General features: G+C 38.8%; 1 protein-coding gene across 4 annotated transcripts in view; it reads left to right on the top strand.

Moving 5' to 3' along the window:
• Positions 1-27969, top strand: part of farp2 (FERM, RhoGEF and pleckstrin domain protein 2) — a 63768-nt gene that overhangs the window by 29213 nt on the left and 6586 nt on the right. The window contains exons 10-25 of one of the 4 annotated variants that reach the window (XM_077198911.1): positions 317-480; positions 2307-2375; positions 2511-2568; positions 2693-2903; positions 10925-11067; positions 12202-12291; positions 12480-12613; positions 12742-12823; positions 12962-13199; positions 13292-13422; positions 13995-14063; positions 14141-14230; positions 16446-16466; positions 16738-16820; positions 17598-17716; positions 17897-18060. In XM_077198911.1, coding sequence (XP_077055026.1) covers positions 317-480; positions 2307-2375; positions 2511-2568; positions 2693-2903; positions 10925-11067; positions 12202-12291; positions 12480-12613; positions 12742-12823; positions 12962-13199; positions 13292-13422; positions 13995-14063; positions 14141-14230; positions 16446-16466; positions 16738-16820; positions 17598-17716; positions 17897-18060 — 1866 coding nt within the window. Of the gene's footprint in view, positions 1-316; positions 481-2306; positions 2376-2510; positions 2569-2692; positions 2904-10924; positions 11113-12201; positions 12292-12479; positions 12614-12741; positions 12824-12961; positions 13200-13291; positions 13423-13994; positions 14064-14140; positions 14231-16445; positions 16467-16737; positions 16821-17597; positions 17717-17896; positions 18061-27969 lie in introns of all 4 variants that reach the window. The other 3 variants (XM_077198907.1, XM_077198910.1, XM_077198909.1) reach the window with 3 other exon arrangements.

The following is a 27969-nucleotide window of genomic DNA, read 5'->3' as shown; positions in this document are numbered from 1 at the left end:
GACACAATTTTGGAGAAATACAAAGCAGTGAAGTCAGTCTAAAAACTCCTGGGACATACAGAATCAACAGAGACTTGACACATAAGATGTAGAAGTAATGTTTTCAAGCTCTGGTGTTTAGTTGGATGGGGCCATCTTATACATCTTATGTAAACATTTTAAATGTATTCCAAGTGACGTCTGTTATTTTGTCTGGATCACTTTCATGGGTTGCTAAAAATTAAGACCACATGTTTCCTCATGTTGCCTTTCATCTGAGATGGAAGTTCTTAAGATCAATCTTTTCTCAGTGACTGATCAACGTATTGTTCCACAGGGTCCTCATCAGGACACGCTGGAATTTCTCATGGTCAGTCGAGATCAGTGTAAGATCTTCTGGAAGAACTGTGTGGAACATCACTCGTTTTTCCGTCTGTTAGACCAGCCTCTGCCCAAATCCAAAGCCATCTTCTTCAGCAGAGGATCCTCCTTCAGATACAGGTACACATGTGCTATTGGGTTTGCAATATACTTTTTAACATAAAACATCATGATCGAGTATCACTTGGATTGTGATTATGCCAGTGTTTCAGGCAATGCTGCTTATGGCCCATTCACACCAAGGATGAACGATAAAAACATTGACAGCCAATCAGAGTCCATCCTGTTTCCAGAGCTTGAGCATTTAAAGCAGCAGGCGACACAACTGCAGCATGTGCTTAGAACGAACAGAACCATATTGTGTGCTGGTGTGGATGCTAAAAGTGTTATCATTATAGTCGTCGTCCTTGCTGTGAACAGGCCGTGGGAGTTTCTTACAAAAAATATTACAGCCCAACCAATCTAGTCCAAATCATATGAGCTGATTTTAATAAATTGTTCAAAAAGACTTACGGAGATACTAGTTCAGTCTGTTAGGAGAAACCTTCACTGAGAGAAGTCACTAAATCTTAATTACTTCTTATTATCTTCCTCACTTACTGAACAGGTACTGCAAGTTGCTTATACAATAATCCATATCATTTAAACTATTTTTTAAATAATTTGTTTATTGATAAAGTTGTTTCTTTGCATTGTTTTGTTGACTGTTAAAAAAAAGGGTTTGGAAGTTGTCATAGGACTTTTTTTTTTTTTTTTTTTAAATTCCATGTGATGAAAAACAGTTCTATTTTAAACATTTTAGGTTCATTTAAGGGCCGTACACACCGGGACGAATATCGGCGCGTGTTATTCGCCAGCGTTTTTCAACGTGTTTTTTGTGTTCGCACCCAAGCGATTTTTGCTGACGATGAGCCGAGTGAACATGCAAATTCATTCCCTGACATTAGATGGCATTACAAGAAATAAAAGTTACAAGCCTATGTACATGAAAAACAATTAAGTGAAATGAAACTCACCATCAAGGCCCATTTGCTCTGCAATACCACTCCATAACAGTTCTCTTTTATCAATATTTTTGTAGTCGCTGTCACGTTTGTCATACAGTTCCTTATGTTCCGGCACCAACGAGACCAGCAGCTCTTCATTTATCTTGGCTTGCATCTTCCTCGTCTTCTTCCCGGCAGTGTGTAGCATAGATATTATATGATGTCTATGGTGTGTAGACGCTACTTGGCGTATATCTTCTTCGCCGTTACGTATGTGTGCTCGGCAAGACCGTTTTGTGTTTGAGCGCCCCCAAGTTGTGTTTTACTGTAACTTCAGAAGCTCCAGACACGTGAGCAAAAGCGCCAATCTCATTAGTCGGATAGTTTTTGACGCGGTGCGTCAAACGAAAAAAACGATCCCGAGGTGTTTTTTAAAAAATGACGCTTTTACGCATGGCGTTTTTCGCGTCGGTGTGCACACTCACACGAAATTTGTCCCGGTGTGAACAGGCCTTAAGATTAAAAAAAAAAAAAGAATACTTTTATTCTGCAAAAAGTAATTACATTTATCTTGAACTTTCTTTTCATTAAAGAATCCTTAAAAAAATGTGATCACGGTTTCCACAAAAAAAATTGACCCTGTTTTCCACATGGATAATAATAATAAGAAATGTATCTGAAAATTCAGCTTTGCCATCACAGGACAAAATGACATTTTGAAATGGAATAGTCTTAGAAATAGAAAATAGTTAAAATGGAAAAGGTCTCATTTTATATTTCACATTATTACTGTTTTTACTATCTTTTGCTGTATTTTTTCAAATAAATGCAGCCTTGGCAAGCATAAGAGAATTTTTTTAAGAATATTGTGAAATATAAATTGTGGCTTTTACTACCTATTCCTACTTATAGTTATTAGAATGTTTGACTTTGTTAAAATGCGTTGTGTATATGTAACAGTGGGAGGACGCAGAAACAGCTTGTTGAGTATGTGAGGGACAGCGGGTTGAGAAGAACTCCTTACCAGAGGTAAACCATTTTTTTTTCAAAGTCTCATCTGAACCCTGTTTTACACTGTATATTGGACCGTTCTTCGTAAGCCATTTTGTTGTGGTACTTCTCTCCATTTTGTACGTCTTTGCACTGATTATGCTGTTTCTACAGGAGGAACAGTAAGATTCGCATGTCGACACGTTCCTTGGCTTCCGATGTGCTCAAACAGGTCAGTAGATCTTAAGATCAGAGACACATCCAAACCAAACTCATGACAACCAATACCAATATGAAGAACAAAAACGACTCACTTTGTTTTCATCCGCTCTCTTTACCTTACCCATCCATTTCAGAATCTGTCTTTTAACGACAGTCTAAGGGCTCCAGTGTGTCCTTCCTCTGTCACCGCCTCCTTCCACTCTCTGCATGCCCCCAGCTTACCCATGCGGACAGAGACCCCGAACCAGCCTCTGAATCTCCAACAGATGCAGCAGCCTCCAAGAGCCCCCAGCCCAACTCAGCAGGACTCCATCCAGAACTCCCAATCCACCTACGCCTTCCCAGGTGCCACTCATATCCAGGCAGCAGGAGACTGCGGCCCCTCGGTTGTGTGTGTAGAGAGTAGTTCCTCTAGTGCACGGCCCTCCCAAAATGGCAATGAGGATAGCGAGGGTGTTGGGGTGGGTGGCGTAAGCGTTGGGGCGAAAAAGGGTTTCTTCACTCCTGAAGCGTTTGAGGCGGAGTTATTGCGCGTCCAACAGATGTCGTACCAGAACCCGAGTGCCTGCAATCAGCTGCATGTTAGCGAAGAGTATATAGATGATGATCCAGCTGAAATCTCATTTTACGCTGGTGGTGCGGAAGCCTACTGTTATGGTTTTGACGAAGAAGGTCCTGAGAGATTCGAATACGGCGATAGAATCCTCGTGCCGCCCGCTACATACGGTCTCGGTCTCGAGGACCTTAACGGCAACGCTAACGCATACTCAGAGAGTGCCTTCGGCCGATCCGAGACCAGTTCCCTGGTTAACAACCGTTCCGAGTGTAGCTCGCTGGATAACCTTCCTCTAGGTTCTGCCGGCGACTCGCTCTCGCTCGGCTTTGGAGGACTCGACTCTTCATCCTCCTTGCGTCTGCCTGGTTCCGAGAACCTTTCTGAGGCCAGTTCGATGGTTAACTTCCCTGCGTATTCGGTGCGTTCGGAAGACAGTTCGGCCATGCAGTTTAATGATCTGGTGGAGCAGCTGGAGCAGCTCAGCTATCCGCCCACAGCCACAGAGGGCTCGGCTGACGGTAGCTCCGATTCCGACTCCGACTGGGGGTCGGATGGAGGTCTGCCTCCAGATCATAACCTGTTCTTCAGCAACCCACTAGTGAGTGAGGCAGATTTAGACAGCTTCTTGCTGGAATGCCAAAATCTCAGGGCTCTAAGCATTGGGGAGACCCCGCCAGGTGCCACCCATCTTAAAATATAGCATGACCCCATTAAACGGCAACAATGGTTGGTGGTTTTTAATGCAGAACATGACAAAGCACTTAATTCTCCACCTCATCTTGATATAATCAGTTCTTATAGTTTTGGCACTTCCTGTTATCGCTTCAATCTACCCCTTTTTTTCCCCTCACGTAGCTTTCCAGTGTACTTCCTCTCTCTCTCTATCTCTCTTTGGTGTTAATTCATTCTTTTTTTGTTTTTGAATCATGTGCTGTAAGTTCTTGTAGGGTCGTATGATTCATTTATATTTTTCAGATTATATAGTTCAATTATTATAACTGTTTAGTTTGACATTTAATCTTCGTAGTCTGGATGGCTACAAGTTGCGCTGTGACCTTTTGAAGGGGAAAAGTAAATGGATGTATCACCTAGAATTGTGATAGCCGTACCACTTTATGCACATAAAACTACACATTTTCAAATTTAGAAGCATTTGAAGCTTAGAAAAGAACATTTTATCACGTTCCGTGATATATTTTTTTTCCATATTAGGGCTGCAAGACATGGAGAAATGCAATAATAGCTGTATGCATTACATATAAGATAATGGCACACATCAGTTTTTGTCTAGTAGATTTAAAGCCAGAAAGTGATGACATGTCCAATGTGCCTGGGTCTTTTTCTTCCTGAGTAAAGAACTTCCCAACAACTTAAAGTGAACATTAAATCTTTTACTAAAATATGTAAACATAAAAATGTTGTTTATTATATGCTGTAAACGGGGAAAAAAAAAATATTATCTAGCATTTATAGGTAATCAAATGGAAATCTAAACAAAGGTTAAGTTTAATTGACAATTTTAACTTGTCAAGTTTTGACTTGATTATAAGCTCATCATGTTTATTTGCCATATTTTTTGGTTATTTTTGGGGGGTTCTTGCAGCTCTTGTCCCTTTAAATGTTTTGACCTAAAAGGGGTCCTAAAACGAGTTCAAATATTCATTTAACCACTGAACTGATTTGTCTGAAGAGGAAAACTCACTTGAATATGAATAAGGAAAAATACACTTCACTATGATGAGCTTAACATGCATGTATAAAGGTACTTTCATACCAAGATAACTGCATGAGTCTATTCCAGTAGTGAGCCACTCTACTCAGGGCTGCGATTTAATTAGCAGTGGAGCTGACAGCCATTGCTTTTAAAAGCAAATTTGAGCCGAAGTTATTTTTGTGTTTCTTACTTTAGAATTGTTCGCTCCACTCTGCCCCCTGCTGTTTCATTTTTAGACGTGTGCATCTCTTATTTTATTGGACTATATGGCTGCATTTACACACGATCATGGCACAGATTGGATCTTGTTGCATGTGTGTAAACGCCAAAAGCACTCTTTTGGCATCTGATTTGAGCCATTTTAAATCTCATTTTCAAATTTTGCATTTTGACTTTATATGTTTAACAGTTGAGTTCAGATCTGTGCCTGTTGCTTTGCAGTGTAAGCCTTTGATGCCTCATTTTTTTCATTAACATTAACCCATGTTCTGCATGTAAAGAAATGTAGAATCTTGCACTAAAGTTCAAAAGTTTGGGTCAGTAAGATTAAAAAAAAAGTTTTTGAAAGAAGTCTCCTACCGTTTCCTAACCAGACGCGATGTGATAAGATTCTAGCCTATCAGAAGAGCGTGTGGGTCGGCTATAAACGACTCTTACACCATTTTAACAATTAAAAATACATACTGAGTGACTGAAACAATCTTTTTCTTAGAATAAACTTGTTTGTTCATATTGATTTCACAGTTAAAAGTTCTTGTTTCCTTTCATTTATTTTCAAGATCTGAGGTGAATGATCTATTGTCGATTCAGGTCATGCAAGATGACATTCAAACTCCTATTAGATGCTTTTAACATTAAATCAACCAAATAAACAGTACCTGAGATTATCATTGTCAAACTTTGTATATTGTCGTTCCAGCCGTGACATCGCAGAAAAATAGAAAACGTTTCTAAAATGCATATCACAGCTGGTTAGGATACGGTGTTATGCTTACCATGACTTACATTTATTTGATCAAAGATACTGTGAAAACTGTTAAATTTTGATTACAATTTTAATTGTATGTTTTTATCAAAAATGTAATTTATTCCTGTGAAGCCAAAGCTGAATTCCCGGCAGCCATTACTGATTTGGGGCTCTAGAAACATTTCTTATCAATGTTGAAAAAAAGTTGTGCTGCAAAAGTTTTTTGTTGAAAGCGTAATGCTTTTTTCAGGATTTTTTGATGAATATAAAGTGAATAGTTATTTGAAATAATATTTTGTAACATACATAAATGTCTTTTAATGACACCTTTGATCAATGGATCTTTGCTGAATAAAATTAATTTCTTCTTTAAAACAATATATTTTTTTACTGACCCCAAACTTTTGGCCAGTAGTGTAGATTTTTGCTTTCATCAACGGATGTAAGTGGTTGAGTATTGTAATGGGGTGTCAATACCACTGCTAAGTGAATGTAATATAGAACTTCTAGCCTCATGCACAGTATGTATGTGCGTAGGTGCATGTGGAAGTATAAAAACCAGAGTCATTAATCGTCCCTATTATAATTATGGTCAGATCATATAATGTGTCTCTATCATTAACGGTTTTACCGGTTCTGGCACTTTTCTGTGAATGTAGTGAACTTTTCTAACTTTCTTAAGTTTTAAGAACGATTTGTTTGTGCCTTTTATTCGATTTATACAAAATTGGTGAACTTCTGTTTTTTTTTTTAATATAAAATAGCCTCAGAAACATGATTCAGGTATTATAATTTAGTGAAGGTTTTTTATTTTTTATTATTATTTTTTAAACTGTCTTTTCTGTGTCTCTACTCCTGACTATATTCTCTCAATGATTTATACTGCAGGTTTACTTTCGATGCACTTATGTGTATTCTTGAATCTTTTGTCTGTGCTTATTCCCTTTGGGTGTTTCTTTGGGTGTTCGGTTTTAGCTTGATCTTTATTTGCTAATTAATGCCTCATCCAATACATTCAAATTAAAGGCACTCCTAATAATACAAAGTATTACACAGTGCCTTAATAGGTAACATCAGCACTGTGCAGTTGTGTTTTTGTATGACATCCAGACCACATAAATGCCTTGGGTTTCTGTTCTGGGGTCTGGAGTGAATAACACTGTCTGATTGCCATGAGTACATTGAGTTCTATGAGCCCAAGATGAAATGCAGACAGTGTCTTTATATTGATGTCATTTCCACTTCTTTTCTTGAAATCCCATTTAATATCCTTCCATATTACTCTGCTTCACTTCTGTCCTTTGCATTTCTTTAGTAGTCCCATTTAATGATTCAAATGTATTACATTTGCTTTCTCAAACCCAGTGTAGATTGTTCTCCTGTCAAAACAGTTAATTTCCTTTATACCAAAACTGAACTAAACTCTTTTTAAACAATTTTGTTGTAAAGAACAACCATTTTAGTATTAACCATAAGAATTCATTCTCATTGTCATTTTGAGAGCATGGGAAACATGGCCCGTTTATTTCTTTTTTTCTTTGCATCCTATTTTTTAAACGGCAGGAGCCTCTCTCTACTCCCACAAGCGAGGGCAGGCCTGGGCTGCTCTTAAACTCTGGGCAAAGCACCATTTGGCCATCCACCTAACAGTGCCTCCTTCACATCAGATCTCCCATCATGGACACAATGACTTTGACTTTCTCTTTGTATTGACCATTTTTATTATTAAGTGTTGCAATACCTACTTTATAAAGTGACCCATGAAGTGAAAAGTAACGTTTTCTTATTTAACAAAGTAAAGTATTCAGGAATCTTGGCTGTTTTTACTTAAACAACATCACAAGGCCAGCACTAATGGATTCCCATAATGCTTCTGGTCCAATCTTAGCATGTGTTATCTTCTCTCTTGCTTTATGAGGGCTGTTATAGTTTAGATTTAACTGTCCATTTAACACATAAAACCACTTTACAAGAGGAGACCTCTTATCTTTATGAAAACACTTTTTATTTAATTTAACTCAGGTCTTGTTCCTATCAAATGCGTCAGTATGTCAGATTGTGGATGTGTTCCAGTTACATGACCGATCTGCCACTCTTGAGTTTGGATTATTATAATGTATCGTTATGATTTATACTGTTTATACCATAGAACTTTATTTTAAAACAGATGACACACCCTTTTTATGGTAGATTCAGTCCTTGGTAAGTAATAAAGTCCACAATTTTTCTCATTGAACATTTCTTACAATATAGTATTGTAAAACCTTCATTGCCATCGAAGGGGGCTCAAATTAAAATAGTATTATTCTGCATTTTGTTTTTGGTATTTATTGTAACAACTTTTTTTATGTCTGGGTGCAGAGTCAGACCCTATGTTAAGTGACCTCTGCACAGATTTGGTCCAATTACTTTTGCTTTTTGAGGAGTTAAGGAAGCTTTTTTATTTTAAATCTTATTTAGTTTATCTGGCTTTTCATATGAAAGTTTAAAGCATTTCAAATATAAATACTATTATTATTATATTATATTACAAAATAAGTCAGAATTAATCACAATACTGCATCAGATTTTATATATATATATATATATATATATATATATATATATATATATGAATGAGGTATTCTAAGTGCTTGGGGGGATTTAATAAGAGAAAACCTAACCAGATTCACCTTACCTTTCTTTACTTGCCTTGTTTGCTTTTTGCTTCCTCAGTATACATATTTTTGTAAATTTAAATCTGAAATTAAGAGCTATTAATGCAAATACAAGGTCCTTAATGTACTAATATGAAAATAGTGTACTTATGTGTGTGTGCATTCCATACATTTCCCCCTTTGAAATAAAAAAAATACTTTTGGGTAACTGGGATTTCAGACTTTTTTGTGAATCGAATGACTTAACAAACATCAGCTACATCAGACCCTTTTATAACCTGTCTATGCCTAAAACTTTTTTTAACTATGGTGTTCATTAAAATCTAATACAGTTTTCTTTAACTGCTGGAATGTTTTTTTTTTTTTTATGAGGATGTGACCTTAATCGTTTTTTCAGGATTTGTGGTTTGCAGTGTTATTTTGATTAGTCCTATATTTAAGGAGCTATTCTCAATGGCATGGATCGGTGCCACTGTCAACAACATGAGCCACCTATTTATCCTCATTGCTTTGAGAGTTTGTGCCGTAACTCACACAGCTAAAGTCTTAGAGAAAATCAAGCCGAAGGGCTGGAAAGTAGGAACACGATGTTAAAACTAGCACCATAATGGCAGAGCCTGGGAGACTCTGTGTCTGGCATCATTCTGATCCTTCTATCTGTATGTTAGATTTTGCAAGATCATGGGTATGGCATCTGTGTTGGATAATGCCCTTGTCTTTTAATACTAATTCAAGTAATTTAATCTTGTACAAATCTTAAGTGAACGTGTTTGCTAATATTGTATCCGCCACCCGGAAATAAATTAGGAAAGATCTGTAAACAGTGCTAATGCTGAAACCATATCAGATGTCCATTTGCCTTCCTGTGTGTATTCCTTGTTGACCCCGTGATTTAATTTACATTCATGTTGCATTTCAGTAAAAATATACTGAAATATAGTCTCCATCTAAATTTAAATTACCTTTTTATATTTTAAATTTTCACTTCAGTAGAAAGTTTAATTACTTTAAGTGCTTTTGTCTTTTTTGAGTTTTTGACTTCAACTAAAATGCATTTATTTAATTTTCAATTTAAGTTTCTCATAATAGTGTGTGTGTGTGTGTGTATATATATATATATATATATATATATATATATATATATATATACAATTTTATTAGTTTTATTTAATCGCGACACTGGTCTCCATTATATATGCTTAAGAGATAAGTTAAGATAAGAATTTATTTCACTCTCATTATAAAGGTCTTGTCTTTTTATCCTTTTTAGTAAAGTTACTAAATAGGAACCCAGTTCTATTCTTTTATGTCTATATATTTACATGTATGTTCTAATCTATGTTCATTTCTGAACAACAGATGACACTGTACACAAAAGTGCATATAAAATACCCTGTTTATGATTACTTTATGCTATAGCTCAAGATTCATGTTGTTTGTTGTGAATAATTACAAGTTGCTAGTTAACAAATAGTGCTGATACATCTGTTTCTCATCTATAGTTTATAATGAACTACGATTAGGATTTGATACAAAATGGGAAAATATGCACAATCTAGCATGAGTCTTTATTGTTTTAGAGTTTCAGATACACTTCTTATGCTACATTCCACAGCCTGGATCTAGTGTAGAGCGCTGTTTGCTTAGGCTAGCTGCCAAGCCCCGGCTCCAGACCCCCTCTCTCCCTCCCCTCTTCTCTTCTGTCATCCCCGTTGGGACACTCCAGTTAAACTGTAAACCAATGCCGGCTCACCAGCCCAGCAGTATTGCTGATAATCCTTTGCAGGAATTATTTCCGGGTCGTAAAGCCACCTTTTTCGATCTGGAGTTCCTTGTTTATGTCCAGCCTCTACATTCTTGTTTTCCCCCGTGAGCTGCTCCTCTTTGAGGAAGAAACCATTTCCCCCTTCTCATTTCTCCTCTTTATATAGGCGTTGTGCTATCTTGCTTTTGTTTTCAGGTTTCTTATCTTCATTTTGTTTTTGTTTTAATTATTAAAAAGACTGGTAAAGGAAATAGATGTGATTTTTGTCTAACTGCGTTCTTTCTGCGTTTATTGCACTACAAAAAGTGTCTAAAAAAAGTCTGGGACCGGCCATGTGTTCTGGTGTGTCATATCTTTTGCTGTTCTGCTTTGTCAAAATAGCTGAAGTAAATGCCTCTTTTTTTGACCAAATGTTTTCTAAAATTTGCCATGTTATTCGCACTTTGAATGGTCTGTTTGATGTGTCAGATTCAGGACAGGATGACAGGCTTATTGAATTGACAAGAAGCATGAAGAATGTCATGAGTAGTTTTTATGCATTTGTAATCGCTAGCTTGTTCTTAGTGGTTGCTAGCATGTTCAGAGTGGTTGATAGGTGTTTACTAAACTCCTATACACATTTTATTGTCTTTAATATTTTTATCATTTATTTTCATTATGCTTGTGATCTTAACAGTATAATCTCCCTCTCTTTTTCCATCCCATAGACTCGCTGACAGCCATTGACAGCCCACAGCTGTCTCCCTTCAATGTCAAGGGTGCTCTGTGTCTGTCGCCCTCCTTCCAGATGTCCACCCTCAGTCTTCCCGGCCAGTCACCCTCGCCCCTGCACAGCCCCATCTTGAATGAGGTGGGCACCGCCAGACTAGAGGAAGACGAAGATGGCAGGAGGAAGGTACACTGATCACATGCCGACCTGCCCAGCCCTCAATAAGAGCTGAAAAAATTTTCTGTTTAAGCCCAGCTCAGGGCATGCTTGAGTTTGATTAACACGGATGAGGGAATTGGAAAGAACCATTTAGCTTGCATTGATGGATTGTAGGTGATTTGAGGGATGATTAAGGAGTTTTTTTTTTGCCTAACCTTTGTGTGCCTTCAGCTTTTAAAGATTTATCAGACATTGAAAATTGTAATATTTAAAAGTTTCAAGTAATTTTTCTCTTCAAATATTGAATACTAACTTTAAATATTGCCAAGTTAAGTTGAAATGAGTTCTAGGTTCTGCCTTACTTTTCTAGGTTCTGTGTTAACGTTTTGGTTCTAATTTCTTTGTTAAATTCTGTTATGTGTTTAAGGTTAACTTATATGTTTGTTTCTATGTAAACATCTTGGCTCTAAGTTCTACATCAACTTCTAGGTTCTAAGTTATATAAGTTCTTCATTCATTTCAAAGTATATCTAAGTTCTAAGCTATGTTCATTTCTAAATTCAATTCTAGGTTCTGTGTTCAAGGTTGTACAGTGTTCTTGGCTAGTTTTAACATTCATTTCTATATTCTCTATTTTCAGTTCTACATTAATTTCAATGATATGTTATAAGTTCTATATTAACTTCTAAGTTCTAAACTGTTAATTTAAGTTAAATTCTAGGCTCTTCTTAGGGATTGACTTCTGGGTTTACGTTCTAAGTTCTACTGTATATTATAAGAACTACATTAATTTCAAAGATACATTCTTGTTTCTATGTTTACATTAAACTTTTACTTTAAAAGCCTCATTTATTTCTAAGTTAAATTCAACGTTCTGTGTGTGTGGTTACATTCTACATTAACTTAGAACCTAAAAGTTAACATAGAAACTAATCTAAGTCTAAGAACCAAGTCTTCTTGATTCTATGTTCTACATGAACTTTTACATTTTATATTTGAAAGCCATGCTCTAGTTCTACATTTTACAATTACTTCATAGAACTTTAGTTAAATTGACTTAACTTGCCAAGCAAAAAATGTTTTGAGGGTTTAAACAAAGTATGCTTTCTTTTTCAGAGATATCCCACGGACAAAGCCTACTTCGTTGCTAAAGAGATTCTGACAACTGAGCGGACTTACCTGAAGGATCTGGAGGTCATCACAGTGGTGAGCAGAGCTATGCTCGTGACTCATGAGTATAACAAGTTTAGTGTGCTGGAGAAGAGTGCTGTTGAGTCTGTACAATGTATACTGTATGTTGTCAATTAGGAGGGCTTTGTGTCTCTTTCTTTTGATGTGTTCTTGATTATTTCTGGCTTTGAACTGTCTAATCGTGTGTGTTTGTGTGTGTGTAGTGGTTCCGCAGTGCAGTGATTAAAGAAAACGCAATGCCTGAGGGTCTCATGACCCTCCTGTTCTCCAACATCGACCCCATATATGAGTTCCACAGAGGCTTTCTCAAAGAGATTGACCAAAGGCTGGCTCTCTGGTACTTGTCCTTTTCATTTTATCACAATGTAACTTGTTGACATCTATGACAATGTTACACAAGTTTTCATTCGCTTAATGATTGGAAAAATGTTTTGCCTTAGATGTTGATGATTTTCACGTTCGCAGGGAGGGGCGCTCTAACGCTCATGTAAAAGGAGATTACCAACGAATTGGAGATGTAATGCTGCGCAACATGTGTGCTCTGAAGGTGAGGGTATAGTTTGGTTCTACAAACAAGAACAACTTTGAGTTTAACTTCAATTTTTGGTATAAACCCCCAAAGATAATCTATAATTTAAGATCATTCATAACTTATGTCATGGGGTTGTTGCCTTCATGTCCTTAGGAGTTCACAGGCTACCTGCAGAAGCACGATGAGGTGTTAACCGAGCTTGAGAAAGCCACGAAGCGTGTGAAGAAGTTGGAGACAGTGTATAAGGAGTTTGAGCTACAGAAGGTGTGCTATCTACCCCTCAACACCTTCCTGCTGAAACCCATCCAGAGACTCATGCACTACAAACTCATCCTGGAGCGTCTGTGTAAGCATTACGCCCCTCAACACAGAGACTTCGATGACTGCAGAGGTGGGCCTGCTCCCAGATAAATCTCAAATGTTTTTTTGTTATTTTTATCTGACAATGACTATAATAAACTCATACTGGTTCAATTTCTGCAGAGGCCTTGAAAGAAGTTGCAGAGATTGCTGCTCAGCTGCAGAGCAGTCTGATTCGACTGGAGAACTTTCAGAAGCTGACAGAACTTCAGAGGGATCTGATTGGTATTGAGAACCTCACGGCTCCAGGAAGAGTGAGTTGTTACCTTGTACATAAAGTTTTGTTTTGGTTAGTCAAAGCAGGTTGATGTTTACTAAGTAGTTTGAAATGTAGCTTCAGTGCTAGACTTACACTTTTTAAATGGAAGAAATCTATTAGATAAAAGAAAAATCGATAAGCTAAAAGAAGTTGTTTCAGCTCAGAATATTGTAAAGTATTTAAGTGGGTTGAATTACCTAAATGATTGCATGTATGTTGTCCATCACTGGCTAAGCTAATTGACCTCAATACAAACAATACCTGCTTTGTCTCATTACTCGTCCCTAATATTTGTGGTACACCACGTGCATGATGATAGTAATCTAGTGGTTAGGGCTCTGAACCAATACTGCAAACATCATAGATTCAGTCTCGCATATGGCCATCTTACAAAATGAGGAGTTCCTGAGAATCAAGGAAACTGGAGTTGCAGTTTGCTGCATTATAATTAATTACAGTAATTAACTGTCTGTGTACTGTTTTAATAAAATCTCAAAGTACAGTTGATAATCTGCAGCCCTGTGAATGACAGTTGATTTTTTTTTTTTTTTTTTTCTGCTTCCCCAGGAATTTGTCAGGGAAGGTTGTCTTTACAAGCTCACCAAGAAGGGTCTGCAGCAGAGGATGTTTTTTCTGGTAAGATTGAACTTTTAGTTTGTTTTGGTGGTTTAATTTAATTTCTGTCTGTGCTTACCAAAACATTTTTATTCAAGTTTTCAGATATGCTGCTGTACACAAGCAAAGGAGTGACTGCAACCAATCAGTTCAAAGTTCATGGACAGCTTCCTCTGCATGGGATGATTGTGAGTATTCCCAGGATATATATTTGGAATGGAATTCTCACAAACTGCATACTGAATAAAATAGGCTATATACTGCTTTAGCATGTGGAAAAAGTATGCATTATGCAGTGATGCTCATTTCAAACAGGATCTCATGTTATATTCAATTCAGCAAGTGATGTTCTGTTAGGGCTGGGAGTCTATCCCAAAAAGATTTGATTCAAAGGCCTTGAGAATCAGGAGTCAACTCCAAAAGTTGAATCAACCCCACTAAAAGGGCCTGACATATCTGGGCATTACATGACAACGAATGTGTCCGAAATCAGATAATGTCGGAGTAGGTAATACATTTGAGGTTAAGTTGCGACCTTTAAAAGAAAAAAGTATGTCTTAGTATGTATGCAGTATGCATACCACATCCTCCATGTTGCCTTGTGATGTTGACCTGCAGCTTCAGTTGTCGCTTATCTGCCAGTCATGACTGCTTTCCTGTGGCCTCATGGGATAGTAAGGTGTTCATCGAATGTGCACTTCCAGCAGAAGTAGTAGGTCATCCGGGTGCTTTTTGCATATTTTTTTTTAAATACTGTACATTTGGTCATACTACTCTTTTACTGTAGTGTTTTTCACATGTAGTTGAGAAGTAAGCATATTGAGAGGCATTGAGTGTCTATTCATTTGATTCATCCCAGTTGCTCAAATCTTTTGATTCGGACTGATTTGTGCAGTGATTCATTTTGTGACTCTTTCTGCACATTTCACTTTTACACCGGTAGATGGAGACTTGTAACTGTTATTTTTTTTAAATATTATTTTTGAGTTTTTGAATCATTCACTCAACAGATTTTTTTTTTTAATTTAAAAGTCAAGTTCATGACATAACTGCACTAATTTTAATATACTTGTTTTAAAGAGATGGTAGCTAAATTAATCATAATTACTTGACTGATCAACTTGACAAGGGCTATTTTTTAAGGGCTATTTTTACCCACATAGCCTGCAAAAAGTACACACACTTCAACTTAGTTTTAACCAGTTGAATCTTTATCACATCAATAAGTCTCATCTCACTCTTGCCTGAACAGCCCTTTATAAATGACTCTGTCAAACAGTCTGCACAAGTGCTATGCTGAGAGGATTTGCCCATCTTTAAACATCAGAAGAGTGCTCTCTCAGTAACATGGTGTTTTTAAGCAAAGTTAGAATTAATGTGGCTAGCTGGGTTTCTCTCAGATGAAAGTACACAGGCAGGCGGTGATAAATGACGTTTACACTTGCTTTTTTTCTCTAAACATCTGCTCTGTCTCACATCTTAGCTTTGTTTTCGTAGAGCAGTGATCTTTCAGGCCTTATTTGCAGTATCAACCGTTATCTAGAATTTGAATGTGGACCACAATTCATACGAGACGCACGTTCAAAGTTTCTCTTACAAGGACCGTTTACAAGTGTTAATGACTGGAATTCAGAGGAGAGAATTTTTCTGTTATTTTCCATTTAATGTCATGCTGTCTATTAACATAGCCAATATCTGACTATATTACCATTCAAAATTTTGAGTCAAAGTTTACATTTTTAAGAAATATATTTTTATTCAGCAAGGATACATTAAAATGATCAAAAGTGACAGTAAAAGACATTTATAATGTTACAAAATATTATTTCTAATAAATTCTGTTTTTTGAACTTTGCACCAGTTGATGGTGACCAGTTATTTTCTTTTTTTGTATTACTAAAGTGAGTTTTTGAATCATTCACTTTGATCCGCTTTGTTGTCAAGTTGTTCATGATTTAACCATTTCAAACAAATGCTGTTCTTTTGAACTTTATATTCATAAAAGAATCTTGGAAAAAAATTATCACTGTTTCCACATAAATATTAAGCAGCACAACTACTTTCTACATTGATAATAATAAGAAGAAATGTTTCTTGAGCACAAAATCAGCATATTAGAATGATATCTGAAGGACCATGTGACCCTGAAGAGTAATGGCTGTTGAAATTCAGCTTTGTCAGCACAGGAATAAATTAAGTTTCCAAAAAAAAATTTAATTGTAATATTTCACAATATTACTGTTTTTAATCTCATAAATGCAGCATTAGTGAGAATAATAGACTTAGAAATAAAGTTTTACTAACCCTAAACTTTTTACCGGTAGTATACATTACCTAATGAGAAAAACATTTACAATACATAATGTTACAATGGACTTGTCTGTGCTTCGCTCCTACCCGCAGCTCATTGTGCTGGACGCTCCGGTGAGTATGAGGAAAATCCCACAATCCCCCACTCCCAAACAACACCTCGAAACTCTGCCCACAACATTTGCACTTCCCTCTCGGCTCCTTCTGCTATCCCTTCCCGGCATCAATAGAAATAAGGATTACCAGTAGTCAGGATGTTACCAAGTAGATTATTGATATTATTGGGATGGGATTAGTCGCATTACGACTAGCATTCTATGGCATACAGATGGTTTGGTTTGACTGGCAGGTCTCTCTCTTGACTGTGTGTTTAAATGTTTCGCAGGTGGAGGAGAGTGAGAATGAGTGGTCTGTCCCTCACTGTTTCACCATATATTCTGCTCAGCGGACCATTGTGGTGGCAGCCAGGTGAGACATAGAGTGTGTGAAGGACAGTTCCGTACAGCTTTCACAATGTGTTTAACTAGGCCTTGGGAATCATGATGAATTTAAAGAATTGGGGTTTAATTCCTTAATTATTCTATAAACAGTTCCAATAACATTTTTTTGGAAATGCACTGCTCTTAGCAGCCTGTTGGGTTAACGAGATCACTTCATATTTCAACAGTACAGTAATAACAAATACATTTGCATTATTTTTTCTGCAGTTGTATTTATTTCATAAATATTTATGTATATTATCTTTTGAAATATTTATTAATTTATGTATTTATAAAAATCTTAGTGAGAAATCTGCTGTTGTTATATGTCCTATATTTTTAGTTTTTGTGAGTTTGATTGCTTATTCACATGAACAGCTGAAAGGATGAGTATATATACTGTATATATAATGTATGTATAATGAATGCTGTTCCATCCTCATCACCACAAGAATGCAAATGTCATCAAAACTAAACTTCATAAGTCATTCAGTTCCAGTTTTTTAATCTCTCGTAAATCTACAATATTAACTCTACACTTAACCCTAGTATCTTAATATATTTTACAATACAATTGTATCAAATAAATGCAGCCTTGGTGAGCATAAGATATTTATTTCATGATCATTTAAAAAAAAAATCTTAAAGATGCCAAACCTTTGAACTGTATATTATATTACCGGTAATATTAAATTCAAACAAACATATACTTTAATATTTATCTTTTGTTCATATTTCAGTAAGAGTCTCTCTCTCTCCTCCACAGCTCCAAAGTAGAGATGAACAAATGGATCGAAGATCTAAACATGGCTATTGAAATGTCAAAGAAATGTCAGGAGAAATCCGATCTTCTGTTGGACCCAAGCCTGTGTGATCGCTCCAACAGTAAGTACCTCAAACCTGCTTGCGACATACTCTTCCACTGTCCACACGTGTGTAGGTCGCGGTATGTTTTTATCCCTTAGCCTCCTTATCACTGATCCTGAAGTAGATGTAAACCCCATCCCTTCCAACTGCCCCTCCCTTCTCTGCTCCTTTCCTCCTCTCCCTCCGCACAATCATAAGGATCATCCGATGAGATGTCTCTGGAGCAGGAGTCAGAGGATGACATGAACTCCTCCCGCTGCTCTCTGGACAAGCAGAGCCACCACAGGGCCAACACCACCATGCATGTGTGCTGGCACCGCAACACCAGCGTCTCTATGTCTGACCACAGCCTAGCCGTAGAGGTAGCATTTACACACTCTCACACTCACACTCACACTCACACACTCTCATGTAAATCTTCATGAAGCCTGATTGTGAAGGTCTTGACTACAGCTGCAGGGTAGAATTGAAGGAATGTGAGTCTAGCATGTGTTTGGGTCAATCTTGCAAAGAAATGTGTGGGTCATATTTCACACCAAAATCAGAAGGACCAAATATTTTCGATCGAAAAAGAAGCGTACCTTAGGACTGTTTAGAATGAATGCATTCGTCAGTCAGTCATACTATTTTTGTTCATCGTAAATAATTCATACATGCATACATTTTTGGTATTATTTTCATGTATGCTATGATTTCCACCCTGAATAGTCAGTACTTTAATGCAAAAACAACTTCATCCTCTACAAACATAATTTTTTGATAATTAGGTTCTCTCTCTCTCTCTCTCTCTCTCTCTCTCTCTCTCTCTCTCTCTCTCTCTCTCTCTCTCTCTCTCTCTCTCTCTCTCTCTCTCTCTCTCTCTCTCTCTCTCTCTCTCTCTCTCTCTCTCTCTCTCTCTCTCTCTCTCTCTCTATATATACACTCACCTAAAGGATTATTAGGCACACCTGTTCAATTTCTCATTAATGCAATTATCTAATCAGCCAATCACATGGCAGTTGCTTCAATGCATTTAGGGGTGTGGTCAAGGTGGTCAAGACAATCTCCTGAACTCCAAACTAAATCTCAGAATGGGAAAGAAAGGTGATTTTGAGCGTGGCATGGTTGTTGGTGCCAGACAGGCCGGTCTGAGTATTTCACAATCTGCTCAGTTACTGGGATTTCATGCACAACCATTTCTAGGGTTTACAAAAAATGGTGTGTAAAGGGAAAAACATCCAGTATGCGGCAGTCCTGTGGGCGAAAATGCCTTGTTGATGCTAGAGGTTAGAGGAGAATGGGCGGACTGATTCAAGCTGATAGAAGAGCAACTTTGACTGAAATAACCACTCGTTACAACCGAGGTATGCAGCAAAGCATTTGTGAAGCCACAACACGCACAACCATGAGGCGGATGGGCTACAACAGCAGAAGACCCCACCGGGTACCACTCATCTCCACTACAAATAGGAAAAAGAGGCTACAATTTGCAAGAGCTCACCAAAATTGGACAGTTGAAGACTGGAAAAATTTTGCCTGGTCTGATGAGTGTCGATTTCTGTTGAGACATTCAGATGGTAGAGTCAGAATTTGGCGTAAACAGAATGAGAACATGGATCCATCATGCCTTGTTACCACTGTGCAGGCTGCTGGTTGTGGTGTAAAGGTGTGGGGGATGTTTTCTTGGCACACTTTAGGCCCCTTAGTGCCAATTGGGTATCGTTTAAATGCCACGGCCTACCTGAGCATTGTTTCTGACCATGTCCATCCCTTTATGGCCACAATGTACCCATCCTCTGATGGCTACTTCCAGCAGGATAATGCACCATGTCACAAAGCTCGAATCATTTCAAATTGTTTTCTTGAACATGACAATGAGTTCACTGTACTAAAACGGCCCCCACAGTCACCGGATCTCAACCCAATAGAGCATCTTTGGGATGTGGTGGAACAGGAGCTTCGTGCCCTGGATGTGCATCCCACAAATCTCCATCAACTGCAAGATGCTATCCTATCAATATGGGCCAACATTTCTAAAGAATGCTTTCAGCACCTTGTTGAATCACTGCCACGTAGAATTAAGGCAGTTCTGAAGTTGAAAGGGGCCAAACACCGTATCAGTATGGTGTTCCTAATATTCCTTTAGGTGAGTGTATGTGTATGTATATATATATATATATATATATATATATATATATGGGATGAGTCACGATTTTCAAATATTTGATTAGTTGATTTTATTATAGAATATTGAATAGGTTGTGCGATTATTGTCTTTAAAAAATCCCCATGTATTCAGTTCTAATGCGGTGACACGTTCATGTAACCAGAGGGTGGCGATGCCAATGATGCATCTAAAAGCTGTCAATCAACTCTGACAACAGAAGATACACATTGTCTCTCACCAGATCATGTGAGCGGATTGGTAATATTTCCTCCAGAGCGGAGAGCCCATTTCTGGAGATTACGCACCGCTCGCTCAGAACGCCCTTTGTGACATGCTGGTTAGAAAATATGTGAAATAAGTAGGGCTGCCCATGCACGACTAAAGTTTTTTTTTCTAGTCGACTAGTAGTAGTTCATTTAAGCCATTAGTCTAATCACATATTTATATTGATTTAATTACTTAAATATATATGGGAGAGAAACCATAATGAGCGTTTTAGTAATTGCCTATTCCGCATCTCAACGCAGCTATAAAGCTTGCCACAAAGAACCGGCAAAAGTAATGATTATGTATGAAACATTTGAATTGTTTATTAATAAACTAGTGTTTTCTGTCAGTGTCGGCTGCAAAGATAAAGTTGACGATGCTGACTAGCCATCTTTGCAGTAGCCTATAGTAGAGCTTTAATCGGGCCTTAAAAGTTAGGCCCGACAAGGCCCGAGCCCGACGGAATTCGGCCCGAGCCCGACAAGTACAATTTGATTGATAGCTTTTTAAAAGCCCGAACCCGTTTACAGCCCGACATTATTCAAATGTGCGCACGCACACAGCTCTTTTGCCTTTTGTCAAGTCAAGTCAAGAATGAGTCATTTTATTTATACATTTTTAACATCATTTATTTATGACTAAGGTATAGGGAATTTGGAAGGAACAAAGAAATAAAATAAGTCCTCGGTAACATCTCAGGCTCAGCATATGCCGCATACACACATAGCCTATAAATAGGCCTACGTGCCTATAAAAATTAGTCTTTCTTAACAAATTAAATCAAGATAAATTCTAAACTAAGATTTGTACTTGGCAATAACGAAATAAAACGAAAAGTTTCATAAAATTGAGATTATGCCTAAGACAAACGAAAACGGGACTTGCTTGAGGCCGACTCTCTCCACAATAAAGCGTCTTTATAGGAGACTTTCTTAACAAATTAAATTAAGATCAATTCTAAATTAAGATGCGTGTTTGGCAATAACAAAATTAAGATAAAGATGCAGGCTTTGCTTCTCTCTCCACGATCCGCGGCCACAAAAAATGCGACGGTGAACAGCAGCTGAAATTTAATAAAAGAATAATGCCAACATTAGCCTGTAGCCTATACTCTGCTGTACGTATACATTATGGATTATGGATTATGCATTTAAGACTAAATTAATATTTAGTTATAATTTGAAAAACCTTTACTCACCAAGATTAGGCTACATGTTTTTGTGGAGGAAAATTATTGAATCCACTGTAGATGGCTTCAGCGCGGTCCTGCGCTCACTGATGGTGCGTCCAGCAGCACTGAACACCCTTTCACTGCTGCTGCTACTGGCCGGGATGCATAGTACTGATCTGGCTAATTTTGCAAGTTTTGGGTAGGATGGATTGTTGGCCTTCCACCAGCCAAGAACATCCATTTCATTTCCCATGACAGCAGCCATTTCAATGTAGCGAGTGACCTCGTCATCTTCCCACTCAGCTTGCCTTACATTTTCCCACTCCGCAAAATTCGCCCTTTTTGCCAGGGGACTGTCACTGGGTTCGACTCCGGAGAGCTCTGGTTCTCGAATCTCCACATCTGGTGCACCTGCAGCCATGGCTTGCAGAAGAGTGCGGACATGAGCATGTACGGCATTCCTGTCTGAATGTGATAACATTCTCAGCTGATTAAATTTTGGCCAGAGGAATGTTGCGATCTTGTGAAGGTCCTGTATGATCACTTTACGCGCGAGCCAGTCTTCGTGCCGTTTACGCACGACAGCTTGCTGAGGGGAGTCCAGGACATTGGGCTGACAGTGGCGTTTCAGTTTCTCACTCCAGAGACACACACTATTAAGTGTTGGATACTTGTCTCCCTCAAGTTCCCGCTGTGCTTCATAGAACGGCTTCAGAAAGTTTATCAAAAAGTCCAGTGTGTCTGGTGCTATTTTCTCAATGCGCGCGCTCTCTCCTCGCGCCTCCAGCTTTTCATGGAGCTCATGATAAATGGCCTGTATAGAAGTCAGTGTGAGGTACACCGTACTGAACCGAGTGTCTCCCATTTGCAGCAATGTTGTTGACAGTTGTGCAGCCAACCCCGACTGTTTAACGTACCTCACTAGTGATTTAGCAGCCGAAATGGTATCTCCTATGTCCGGAGCACCGTCGGCTTTGGATAACTCGGCAATGTCGAGTCCATGGCGCAGTACCGTATTGATGAGATGGTCAATGCAGTCCAATCTCTGGTATGGCCGCAGAGCTAATTTAATGTTTGCCCCCTCATCGGTCACCCAAACAATTTTGCTGAGAGAGGAAGCGTCAAGGCCAAACTTTGTCACCAGTAGTTTCAGTATCTCCCGTCTGATATTTTCTCCCGTCTTTGCCTCTTCCAAAGGGAACATTGTAGTTGTCAGGGTTTTATTCACCAGTTCCATATCCTCATTTATGAAATGGCATGTGATTGTCAAATAACTAATCTTCCGATAATCCTCTGTCCACATGTCCGTGGTCATTGCGACTGTGCCATCATTTAACAAAGTCTTAAGTTTCTGTACTAAAGCTTCCCTCTTTTCTTCTGCCATGTCAGTGCACCTCTTCGCAACTGTCACATGGCTGGGAATAACAGAATTTACGGGAACCCTCCCATATGCAGCCCCGACATTAATTAGTTCTTGCGCCAGCTCTTCAAACCCCTTACCATTTACGATATTAAAAGGCCTAATGTCTTTACAGCAAAAGCTGACACACTTCTCCGTCACCGTTTGTTTCACCTTTGCAGGGATGGGTTTTGATGCTGTAACAAACGACGTGATTGTAGTTTGATCCTGGGCACTGGCAGGTGTTGAACAGCTTCGATCAACATGCCTTTTCAGCGACGAATTCCCTGTCGTTTTGCTGTCGTACTTTAACAGAATGTCGCATCTTTTGCATTTCACATATCCCACTGTCTCATTGTTCTCATTATGCACAAAGTCAAAATTTTTCCACACCTCAGACTTTGCTTTCTTTGTCTGTGCAACCAAAACATAATCGCCAGAGGCCAACCTCCGTTTCACCTCCTCAGCATCCATTTTCGCGCTAATCGAAACGCATCACCTGACCATTCATTTACCGCGCAATCCGGAGCGCAAGCCCGAGCCCGGCCCGAGCCCGCGTAAAATGATCGAAATTCAAACCGAACCCGACCGAACCCGTCGGGTCCCGTCGGGTTCGGGCAAAGATCTTCAGCTCTAGCCTATAGTGAACGCGCTTATAGAGAGAAATGCACACTTCACGAATTAGCCTACATACGCAGAGAGTAGCCAAATTCTTTTCGTTTTTAATTGTTTTGTTTAAAAGTACACATTTCAAGCTTTCTATAGATATACTTCTCAGGTCTGTAAGGTAAGTATCGCTGTGTTTCGGTTCATTTATGAGACACGCTCCAGTTCACGCGCCAGCACCTCCGTGTCCTGATTATATTGTCTTTTATATAAAGATTTAAAGATTATAAAAATATTAAACGTATGTTTAAGTTTTTTAATTTATATTTAAGCGTTGCACCCCTCCGCTTTGCTCACATGCTGTGGTGTGTAGCCTATACATGCATGTGTGCATGCATGTGGTGAAGGGGTGCGATTTTCGAATAATAATTGAATAATACCCAGCGATCTTCGAATATTATTTTTGCTTGAAATGCCCATCCCTAATAAATATATATATGTATGTATGCATGTGTGTGTATATATATATATATATATATATATATATGTGTATATATGTATGCATGTGTATATATGTATGTGTGTATATATATATATATATATAGTACTTCATGATTCAATCGATTTTATTTATTTATTGGTTTTGTTTTAGTTTATCATCAATTTTTACCTTTTTTTATCGTAAACAAATTCATTACATATTTATTATTATTATTATTGTCAGCTATGCACATTCCATCCTGAATTGTCAATACATTTAATTTGTTTCTAATTCAGAACAACAAATACTATCATATTGAAATTTTAAGTAATCATGAATAGCTTAAATAATAAATTTAAATAATGAGATTCTTTAAATTTTGAAATGAGATGTTTTATGAGATTCACCTGTTTAGAGCTTTACAAACATGCCCATACACGCACACACATCAATATGTGGTTTACAGGGTCTCTCTAAAGACATAATGAATTTTATACTGTACAAACTGTATATTCTATCCCCTTACTCTAAATCAGTGGTTCTCAACTCCAGTCCTCGGGACTCACTGCTCTGCACATTTTTTATGTCTCCTTATTTAACACACCTGATTCAGATCACCAGCTCGTTAGGAGAGACTCCTTGATCTGAACTGAGTGTGTCAGATAAGAGAGACATACAAAATGTGCAGAGCAGTGGGTCCCGAGGACTGGAGTTGAGAACCACTGCTCTAAACCAACCTATCACAGAAAATTTTTGCTTTTTTTTTTAATGAAAAACTGTTTATTACTGGGGTTTCTTAAGCCATTTTAAGTGTCCTCATAAATCATGTTTACGTTTAAAGGGTTAGTTCACCCAAAAATGAAAATTAAGTCATTAATTACTCACCCCCATGCTGTACCAACCCCGTAAGACCTTCGTTCATCTTCGGAACACAAATGAAGATATTTTTGATTAAATCTGAGAGGTGGATCACTGCTACATAGTCTGCCTAAGGGAATGAAACTTGACGGCCCAGAAAGTCATTAAAGAACATGTTTAAATATTCCATGTGCCTACAGTGGCTCAACTATAAGTTTATCAAGCGACGAGACTACTTTTTTTCAGAAAAAAAAACATAAATAACGACTTTATTCGACTATTCCTTTTCTTCCTTGTGGGCCTGAGACGAGAGTTCAAGAGATTTCCACGACGCATGCGCGAGAACTGAACAAGAAGTATTAGAAGAAGAACGTCCTCTTCTCAGTTCTCGCGCATGCGTCGTGGAAATCTCTTGAACTCTCGTCTCAGGCCCACAAGGAAGAAAAGGAATAGTCGAATAAAGTCGTTATTTATGGGGTTTTTTTTCCGGGAAAAAAGTATTCTCGTCGCTTGATAAACTTATAGTTGAGCCACTGTAGGCACATGGAATATTTAAACATGTTCTTTAATGACTTTCTGGGCCGTCAAGTTTCATTCCCTCAGGCAGCCTATGTAGCAGTGATCCACCTCTCAGATTTAATAAAAAATATCTTCATTTGTGTTCCGAAGATGAACGAAGGTCTTACGGGGTTGGTACAGCATGGGGGTGAGTAATTAATGACTTAATTTTCATTTTTGGGTGAACTAACCCTTTAATAACCATCTCATTATACACATTCATATCCTCATAAACTATATAAACAAGAACACACACACACACTTCTCTGAACCTGGCTGTTGAGGTCTCAGAATCAGAATGCTTTATTGCCAAGTAAGTTTACAACAAACAAGGAATTTGTTGTGGCCCATTAGTGCAAGGATTTGTACATAAGTCATAAACAATACCTACGATAAATTACTAAAGAGATGTAAAAATATGTTAGGTGCAGTTATATAGTGAGGGTTCTGTATGAGTGCAGGGAGCAGGCTATAGTCTGTTTGGTTTGGTTTGTTTCCAGGGCATGTTCCGGAAGGCCTACAGCTGTAGAAAAGAAACTGTTCTTGTGGCATGAGGTTTTGGTCCTGATCGACCTCAACCTTCTGCCAGAGGGGAGAGTTCTGAATAGTAAATTTTCAGGGTGAGAGGGATCAGCCTCGGTCTTTGCTGCTCGCCTCAACGACCTGGAGGTGTGTAGGGCGCATAGAGATGGCAGATTGCAGCCAATGACCCACTCTGCAGAGTGGATGATGCGCTGCAGCCTGCCTTTGTCCTTCACACTGGTTGCAGGACGGACTAAGTGATGGCAGTGTAGAAGTGCACCAGCATAGTCTTTGGCAGGTTAAACTATTTAAGCTGCCGCAAGAAGTACATCCTCTGTTGTGCATTCTTTGTGAGAGAGGTGATGTTCAGCTCCCACTTGAGGTCCTGAGCGATGGTAATACCCAGGAAGCGAAAGGACTGCACAGAGTTGACTGGGGAGCCCCCCAAGATGATGGGATAAAGGGTTGCTGAGCTTCTCCTAAAATCTCCACTGTCTTTTGTGCGTTGAGCTCCAAGTTGTTCAGACTGCACCAAGACACCAGATGATCAGTCTCCTCCCTGTTGGCGGACTCGTCTCCATCAGAGATAAGTCCAATGAGGGTGGTGTCATCTGCAAACTTCAAAAGCTTGACAGCATGGTAACTGGAAGTGCAGCTGTTAGTATTCAGGGAAAAGATTAGGGGGGACAGGACACAGCCTTGAGGAGAGCCGGAGCTGATGATCAGGGGGTCCAATAAGTGCTTCCCCAGCCTCACGTGCTGCCCCCTGTTGGTCAGGAAGTTTGTGATCCACCTGCATGTGGATTCGGGCACTCCCAGTTGGGAGAGCTTGACTTGGAGCAGAGCAGGAATTATGGTGTTAAATGCGGAGCTGAAGTCCACAAATAATATTCTGACATAGGTTCCAGGGGAGTCAAGATGTTGGAGGATGAAGTGAAGAGCCATTTTGACCGCATCATCTAGGTCAGAGCGACGGGTCTATAATCATTTAGTCCAGTGATCTTAGACTTCTTGGGGACGGGGATGATGGTGGAAGATTTGAAGCAGGCCTGGAACACCGCATGTCTCCAGTGCGGTGTTAAAAATGTCAGTAAACACAGCAGAGAGCTGATCTGCACAGTGCTTCAGAATTGATGGGGTGACTCCAATCAGGCCCTGCAGCTTTTTGGGGATTCTGTCTCTTGAATAGACTATTGACATCCCCTTCCAGGATTGAAACTGCCATTGTGTTGGCAGGGTTGGTGTTAATTGAGATGTGTAATTGTGAATGGGCCTCAATGATTGGGGGACTTTTGTTGTTGGCTGAACACACCCGAAAAAGGTATGTTTTCAGGACTTCCCTTTTGTCGTTCAAATCTGCAGTAGAACTCAATCAGGTCATTAGCAAGTCGCAGGTCGTTAGTGGACTGGGGAGATTTAGGTTTATAGCAAGTGATCTGTTGAAGGCCCTTCCAAACCGAAGCAGAGTGGTTGCCTGAGAACTGTTGTTTTAATTTCTCTCCATACGGACCCTTAGCTTCTTCACTGCCTTACCAAAGCTGTATTTTGCCTCTCTGAACCTACCCTTGTCCCCGCTTCTGAACGCCTCCTCCTTAAGATTAGCTGTAAGCCTGGGTTTATCATTATTAGAACTCACCCTGGTCTGTGATGGTATACAGCTATCCTCACAATAGCTAATGTATGAAGTCATTTGAAGTATGAAGTATTTGTGGATGACTTGAACACGTCCCAATCGGTGCATTCCAGACACGCACACAGAGCCTCTATAGCTTCACTGCTCCACTTCTTTGACCTTCGTACAACAGGCTTGGGAAGTTTTAGTTTTTGCCTGTATGTTTGGCATTAGATCGACCATGATCTGATCAGAGAGTCCGAGCGCAGTACGTGGCACAGCGTGTTAGGCATTGTTGATTGTAGTGTAGCAGTGGTCCAGAGTGTTTGCCTCTCTGGTCAGAATTTAATAACTGTTTATTTCGGGAGTTCGTGGCTTAGATTACCTTTGTTAAAGTCATCAAGCACAATAACTAAGGAGTCCGGGTATGATCGCTCCGCCCCAAGTATCTGTTCGGCTAGCTGACGTTGCGACTCCAGCACGTTGGCTTGCGGTGGAATGTAAACACAAGACCAGGATAAATGTGGAGAATTCCCTCGGGCTGTAGAAGGGCTTGCAGTTAATAAAAAAAGATTCCAAGTCAGGAGAACAGTGGTGTAGTATGACTGTAACATCATTGCCCCAGTCGTTGTTGATGTAGAATAATATTCC

Source organism: Siphateles boraxobius, unplaced genomic scaffold, assembly GCF_051911475.1.
Source record: "Siphateles boraxobius isolate OS27281-9 unplaced genomic scaffold, OSU_SipBor_1 41, whole genome shotgun sequence".
NCBI lineage: Eukaryota > Metazoa > Chordata > Actinopteri > Cypriniformes > Leuciscidae > Siphateles > Siphateles boraxobius.
The sequence above is the reverse complement of the archived record's forward strand: the minus strand, read 5'-3'. Positions and strand labels throughout refer to the sequence as shown.